The 7,967-nt window shown below is 33.8% G+C and overlaps 1 protein-coding gene across 1 annotated transcript; it reads left to right on the top strand.

Moving 5' to 3' along the window:
- Positions 1-1,462: 1,462 nt before the first annotated feature.
- On the top strand, positions 1,463-3,701 carry LOC133694239 (shikimate O-hydroxycinnamoyltransferase-like). Its single transcript, XM_062115723.1, has 3 exons — positions 1,463-1,594; positions 1,821-2,237; positions 2,706-3,701. The coding sequence occupies exons 2-3, from the start codon at positions 1,821-1,823 to the stop codon at positions 3,618-3,620; spliced, it is 1,332 nt and encodes a 443-aa protein (XP_061971707.1). The 5' UTR covers positions 1,463-1,594; the 3' UTR covers positions 3,621-3,701.
- Positions 3,702-7,967: the final 4,266 nt, after the last annotated feature.

Genomic DNA, 7,967 nt, shown 5'->3' with positions numbered 1-7,967 from the left:
AAAATAACTGCAATCTCACTCTCAACACAGGCTCTTAGAACCGTGTTCCAAATGTAACCGGAAAATTTTGAAATTATTTTATTTTAAATTATTTTTTTATGTTTTAAAAATTATTTTAATATATTTATATTAAAAATAAAAAAATATTTTTTTAATACTTTTTTAAAAAATAATTTAAAAAACAACCACAATTACATTTTTAAGGCTTCAAGACACTCATTAGTGACACTTTACGAATGTGGATGAGTGTACGTTTTAAAATTTTAATTTTTTTGATTTTTTTTAATTTTTTTAATATGCTAAAATTAAAATAATTTTTTAAATAAACAAATATTATTTTAATATATATTTTTTAATAAAAATACTTTAAAAAAAATATTATCAAACTCTCACGTCCTATTTATTTATTGGAAAATAGTTTCTTTTTAGAAAGTGAAGTGAATTCCTGAAAAGTGAATTATTTTTTGATATTTGGTAGTGTCATGAAAATTAAATTGAAAAATATTTTCTAGTGTTTAGTTATGTTATGGAAAATGAGCTGGAAAATAACTTGTTGATATTTGTTTTTCAAGTTTATTAAAATAATAAAGAACAAAATTTACAAATTAAAAAGTTGAGTGAGAATAAAATTGAAAAAAAATTCTAATTTCATAAATTATCTCAAATAAAATAAATAACAATCAAAATAATGAAGATCAAATCAAACAGATAAAAAAATTAAAAGATGATAAAATTAAAGTAATAATAATTAAAATTTCATAAATTATTTCAAATAAAATAAGTAACAATCAAAAGAATGAAGACTAAATTTGATAGATAAAAAAAATTAATTAAAAAAATAATAAGAGAAAAGAAAAAATTAATTAAAAAAATAATAAGAGAAAAGAAAAAAATAATCATAAAAATAATGACCAAAGTTAATATAAAAATAAAATTAAATTAAATTCTAAGAGGTGCAATTGAAAAAAAAAAGATTCAAAATAAAATATATAGCAATCAAAAGTTTAAGGATCAAATTTGTTACAATCAGTAAATAATATAATATTTCTAATTTTTTCACAACTTTTGAAAACTGTTTTCTGCTCAAAATAAAAAAAAATATTTTTTTGAGAAACAAACTAAATTTTTCTTTGATTAAAATATATTTTTTATTAATTAATTTTTTTTAATAGTAAATAAACACAAAAAAAATTAAAAAATTATTTTTCACAAACAGAGGCGTGATTCACCTATTACTGGAAAAATAAATAAATAGCGCCTGCAAAATGTACTTTTACCGTACACAGTATAGCATCTCGATGGATATAGTCGCGGCGTAGAAAAAACGTGGTAGTAGAAAATTGTTTTCAATTTGAAAAAATAAATTAGAAAAATACGGTTGAACTGCTGCGATTGTTTTCAATTTGAAGCTTCAAGGCTGCCTTCACTCCCTCGTTTCTTCCTTCCTTTTTTTTTCTTCTATAAATACGAGTGGTCGTCACCATCTGCGTACAAAAACCCCTCTCCCCTCCACCTCTAGTGAGTGCGTGAGAATTGGAACAAGTTTCTCCTCCTAATCCTACGTATAATTTTATTCTCTACATAGGGCCGCAAGGTATGAGGAATTTCTCTCTCTCTCTCTCTCTCTATTTTTTTTTTCTTCGAAGAAGAAAATTCTAGCTAGGCGAATAAAGTATGGGTTTAATATTTAATTCTGCTTCATTAATGTTTAACATATACTGCAATGTACTAAGCTAAGCAACATGGAGTTGATTTTCAACAATTTAAACAGCATATATCAACAGACAGGGCTTTAACAGGATTTTGTTGCAAGTATGCAGATGGTAAGAGTTGAAATTCGAACAAAACTGTCAACTATTGTGCGACCTGCCGAAGACACGCCAGAAAAAAGCCTATGGAGCTCAAATCTGGATCTCTTGGTGCCAATGGTACACATCCCAACAGTATACTTCTACAAGCCAGTTAATGGTTCTTCCAATTTTTTTGACCCTCAAGTGCTCAAGGAGGCTCTGAGCAAGGCTCTTGTGCCATTCCATCATATGGCAGGGAGATTAGAGAAGGATGAAAATGGTAGGATGTCGATATTGTGTAACGCCAAAGGGGTTTTATTTGTCGAGGCTGAAACAAGCTCTACCATTGATGAAGCGGGTGATTTTACTCCCCACTCTGAGATGCTGCAGTTCATTCCAGAAGTCGATCGTTCAAACATATTTTCCTATCCTCTACTACTCGCACAGGTGAGTTTTATGATTTCTTTGGATTCTTGAAATTATTTGTGTTCTACAGGGTTTTTAACCAATCCAAGGCAAAGCACTCATAGCATGGGAAGGATGTGTAAGGATTAATTATAGAATATATCACGTGAGATGCAAAGAACCTCGTACCTTTAAGTATTAGAAGACAAATTCACTTGAGTCAACACGCATATCTAAATTCAGCTAAGAAGTTATTACACAAGATTTTCTTTATTGATCTTGTTTTTTTTTTATTCCTTTTTATTTAGAATATGACTTTCAATTTATTTAGAATTTTATTTATTAGCTTTTTTTTTTGTATTTAGACAGCAGTTTTATAGGCTACTCAGAGGAGAGAATTTTTACTATCTTGAAAATGAAAAAAACTAGTTTTTTAGTTTTTTCATTTATATTAAGTTTGAAAAATGTGTTTTCTGTTTATGATTGACGTGCTGTGTATGTTGCTAACAGGCAACCTTCTTCAAATGTGGAGGAGTATGTCTTGGAGTTGGCTTACACCATATCTTGGGAGATGGAACTTCTGCAATCCATTTTATCAACTCATGGTCTGAAATAGCAAGAGGACTATCTCTTACCAACCCACCGTTCATTGACCGTACCTTGCTTGATGCTCGAGTTCCTCCTATCCCTGCTATGCATCACGTAGAATACGACCCCCCTCCTACCTTGAACACCCATAACTCCGGTGACCAAACCCTAGAAATCCAATCAAATCCGAAACCCACTTGTGCAAAAATCCTAACCATCACATTTGAGCAACTCCGTACCCTAAAAAACAAGTCTAGAAAAGACGTTGTTGATGGCACTATCAACTATAGCACCTTTGAAACCCTTGCAGCACATATTTGGCAATGCACCTGCAAGGCACGTGGAATCTCGAACGACCAAGCAACAAAATTACACATTCCAACAGATGGGCGATCTAGATTGAACCCACCATTGCCAGCCGGATACTGTGGCAATGCTCTTTTCACAACAGCAGTTTTAGGTTTATCAGGCGAAATCCAATCAAAGCCATTGGTGCATACCATAGCAAAAATCCGTGGAGCATTGAAAAGAATGGACAACGAATATTTGAGATCAGCCATTGATTATTTGCATGTCCAGACTAACATAGAAGCTTTGAAGCGAGGGCCACACACATTTAATAATCCAAACATCAATATTGTGAGTTGGATGACAATGCCGATATATGATGCTGACTTTGGTTGGGGTCGACCCTCTTTTATGGGGCCAGCAGTCGTTCTCTTCGAAGGCATGGCATACATAACTCGAAGCCCAAGTAATGATGGGAGCTTCAAGATATTTATTTGCTTAGAAAGCAATCACATGGAACTCTTCAAGAAGTTCTTCTACGATTTTTAATTCGCAAGTTCATCTGTATGGTACTATAACCTAAGTTGTTGTCTTCACCCTTAATGAGTATTTTATGCAAAATTTAATGAATTCTCCTTTCTTTCTTTTTTCATATAATCCTCGTCACTTTTATCTTATTTTATTTCTCCTTCACTAATAGGACCAGAAATAATCCAGTTGTTTTTATTGCTGTGAATTAATACAGCCAAAAGACATCCTAGGCTAGCTGCGCATTTATGCTACAAAACAACCATAAAAGGACATCCATGTTTTCCCCACAAGATTTTTGTGGAAAATAGTAAGGGGACAAGATGAAGTGTTGAAGGACACGAATCATTGCAAATTCATGGGGGGGGGGGGGGGGGGGGGGGGGGGGGGGGGGGATGACAGTTTAACATCTTTTTTACTAGACAACTGGATTAGTGACTACACTTGTTGTTATTTATTTTTAGATTTTTATAAAAATAAATAAGAAAATACAAAAAATATCAAAAAAATATTCAAAAGAAATCCAAAAAAATAATAAAAAGGATGCTGAAAAAATACCAAAATTGGTTGAGGAGATTCAAAAATGCAAAAGGCTGAAATTTGACAGTGAGAACCCTATTGATAAGGAAAATTCAATTTGAGAAAGAAAAGTTCAAAATCAGATATTTATGGACTCATTTAAATTTTATCTAAGGTTTAAATGAATTTATGAAGGGTTGGATTGTAAGAAAAATTGATTTTTAAGTCAATTTAGGCTTTTATTGAAAGAAATTAAAGTTCTAGGGTCCAATTATAATTTGGAAGAGTTGATTTGGTCAAATTAGGGGCCCAATTGCAAAATTATTGAAGTTTGATGTCCAATTAGGGATTTAATTGAAACAATCCGAAACCAAGGACCAAACCGGAAAAGGTGCTACAATCAAGGGATCCGATTACAACGTTTCCGGGGGGCTTGATTACAAAATTGTAAAAATATCCAAGGATCAAATCAGAAATATCATTTAAAGTGGCAAAACGGTGCCGTTTCAGAGGCACTATTCATTGTCTTCTTCACCGATTCAGCAAATAGGAACCGTTCCAGCAACAAATGCCGCTGATTATGGGGAACGTTTCACAACTACTATCTCTACCGTTACCACTGCAATAATGGTCCAGAACGTTTTCATAAAAAAAAAGCATGCAGTTTTGGCTATAAAAGGAGAGAAAAAGGACGAGACCAAGGGGGAGACAGGAGCAGAAGGGAAAGGAAAAAAAAAACAGAGTAAGAACGAACAAGAAAAGGAGGAAGAGGGGCAACAGGAGGGAATAAAGTCTGGAAAATCACACAGGAACCAGACCAAGCAAGAAGAACCCGGCGTGAGAACGTCCACCCAGCAGAGAAAAATAAGAAGAAAAAAACATCACCATCAGCTTCACCTTTCTACAACACCATCCACTAGAACCAGAGGCAGCAGAACAAGGAATCAGTAACAAGAAAAGAGACGAAGAGAAGGTCAAGGAAGCAAGAAACCAGCAGACAAAACACAGCATCACCATCGACTTCTCCTTCTCCAGCACCAGAGGAGAGAAAGGAAAGAAACTAGATCGGAGCAGTAGAATAAGCGAAAGGCCAGAGGAAAAAGAAGCAGGGAGAAGCAGAGGAGAAAAAGAAAAAACAGCCACCGCAACGCCACCGCCAGTCGCTACCCAGCGCCACCGTGAGCAATCACAGGAGACAGCAGCACGATCACTCATTCCAGGTACCTCTCCCCTTCTCTGTCTCCTTTTCCCTGTTGTTTTCCTTTGCATGCAGGACGTGAGCAATTCACGTTCTGCAGCAAAGGAAATATAATTAGCTAGTTACTGTGCTGCGCACAGTAACCAGCTAATTATAATTACCTGGCTACTGTGCTCAGCACAGTAACCAGCAATTGTTCCTTCGGGCTGGACAGCCCAGCCCACATGGCTGGCTGAGTCCAGCCTTGTAAAAAGCAGGCCTGATTTTATTTTCGGCTGATTTCGGCCCTGCCACAAAAGAATTCTTCAAAAATTATTTCAAAAAAAATTATACTTCATTTTAATCAATACCAGTTTGTATTTTTATACTGTAAAGATACAAATCCGGTATTAAACTACACGGTTTTCGTTAAGACATTAAAAAAATAAAAAAATATTTTTTTTTGTTTTCATGCATACGGTCAAGTCTAAAAAAAATCATATTGTATTTGAATAAAAAAAATAAAATTTCAAAAATATGTATTAGCATGCATTTTGACTTTAATAACCAGTTTATTAAAGTCACGAGAACTAGGCTAATATTTCAAAAAATTCCAAAAAAATTATTTTGTTATCTTTTAATATCTAGGGTTATGATCTTATACGTAAGACGTATTCTGGATATTAAATTCTATTGTTGAGGTTAGAACGGTTATGTTTTACCCGATAATATAAAGACCTCCTTACCGAGAGGTTACTTTTTGTAAACCATAGACAGACCAACAACTAGAAAACACGACAAAACCTTAGATTTTATCAAATAAATAAAACAATGTAGCCTACTTTAGGTAGGATGTATTTGAGGTGCTAATACCTTCTCTTTACCCAACTAGTCTCTGTACCGATCTCTGAGATCAGTTAGGGTTCCTAATGACCAAAATATTAGGTGACGACTCCCATTCCAATTTTCCACTAATAAAAGACAAGAATTCCTTGTCTCCCCATATTTTATCTCCCCATATTTTCCACATTAGATACTAATTTGAGGATGAGATTTTTTCGCCGCGATGCCGCACACGTGTGATAACCCTCTCAAAACAACCTTCCCTAGGCTATATCTTTTGTCTTCCTCTAAATCTGCTTTGGTGGCTGACATGGGTAGATAGAGCAATGGAATCTGGCTCTGATCCCTACAATGGCGCAAACCTCTATTTCATTTTGAACAAGAACAACTATCACTTTTATCATCCTTGCTGGAATCCAAGCCAATGTTCTACCACAAGATGGATAAGAAAATCTAGACCCTCAACAGCGATGGCCTTTTTAGTGTAAAATCTTGCTCCAAAATGATGGACCAGCTGCTCTACGGTGGTGCCAAACCATTCCAATCTTCTGTTTGGATAAAACTAACCCTACCAAAAGTGCAACTTTTCCTTTGGCTCCTTGTCCAAGACAAAGTAACCACAAGAGATTTTTCATTTCAACATGACTACCTCACCCTTCAGGAGTCAAGATGCGCTTTCTGTAATAAAAGTTTGGAATCTACAAGTCACCTCTTCATTCACTGCCACTTCACTTGGAATATATGGATGAAACTGCTTTTTAATCGGGGCTTTTGTAGTGTTTTTTCAAAATCTATTGATGATATGTGCTACCAATTGTCTTCTATAGTTAAAGGCAAGTACCAGAATCTCTCATGGCAGCTTCTTTTCTCATGCTTTGTTTGGAATCTTTGGCTTCACCAAAATAATGTTATTTTTAATGACGTTGCCTCTAACCTTCAAATCTGTTTCTCCATGGTGCGCCAAAGTATTGCTTTATGGTTGAGGCTTGATTCCAACTCTTTAGAGCTTAATATAGAGAATGTTTAGTCGGGAGGAGTTGGTTTCTTATGATTTGTTTGTTCCCCCATTTGTTGCTCTCTCCTGTTTTCATGCAACAGTTTTTGTGCTTTCCTTTCCTCTGCTTGTTCATCTGATGTAAGTTAAGCTATTATCTTTGTAGCCTTTTTCTTAATAAAATTTCGACTATTAACAAAAAAAAAAGGATAGAATATTTTATGTATAATCATGAATCAATCAAAGAGGAGATGTCTAGGATCAAGAAAAGAAAAACATTATTCGTGGTGTGATTATAATTGCTTTACATGTGTACTATGATTATTTTGTCTTTTGCATAAAAAAATATTTTTTTAGACTAAAGGTTATTTTAGTATTTTTACAAGTTGTATAAATCAGTATTGATTTGTTTAGGGGTATTTTCATCTATACATTTAATGTGTTAATGAACAATAAAATAATCAAAATATCCTTAAGAGTAAAAAAAAAAAAGTGATCTCGAGTAAGGGTATTTAGGTACGTATTTTGCCTTTTCATACACAATAGAATGATACATGTATCTACTGAATTTATTGTAGTTTGGGGTATTTGAGTTTTTTAGCCTCATTTTTTTTAATTGTAAGTTTAGTTAAGGATAATAATGTAATTTATCATTAAAATAATAATTTTATATTTAAAAAGTTTTTGGTGTGTGCAAAAGACGCGCTATCACATTGGAGTCACCGTATACTTAGGTAGCGGTTTTCAGCGGTCAAGAATGAGCTTCTTCCGTCTTAGTTTATTCATCACCGTCTCCTCTAGCTTTCATTATAGGCTATACGTGTTCTTCAAATGT

The sequence above is a fragment of the Populus nigra genome, chromosome 5 (genome assembly GCF_951802175.1).
Source record: "Populus nigra chromosome 5, ddPopNigr1.1, whole genome shotgun sequence".
NCBI lineage: Eukaryota > Viridiplantae > Streptophyta > Magnoliopsida > Malpighiales > Salicaceae > Populus > Populus nigra.
The sequence above is the reverse complement of the archived record's forward strand: the minus strand, read 5'-3'. Positions and strand labels throughout refer to the sequence as shown.

Coding starts and splice junctions, on each gene's coding strand:
- LOC133694239 (XM_062115723.1), top strand. CDS start 1,821: ATGGTAAGAGTTGAAATTCGAACAAAACTGTCAACTATTGTGCGACCT. Junction 2,238..2,705: donor ATCCTCTACTACTCGCACAG/GTGAGTTTTATG, acceptor TGTTGCTAACAG/GCAACCTTCTTCAAATGTGG.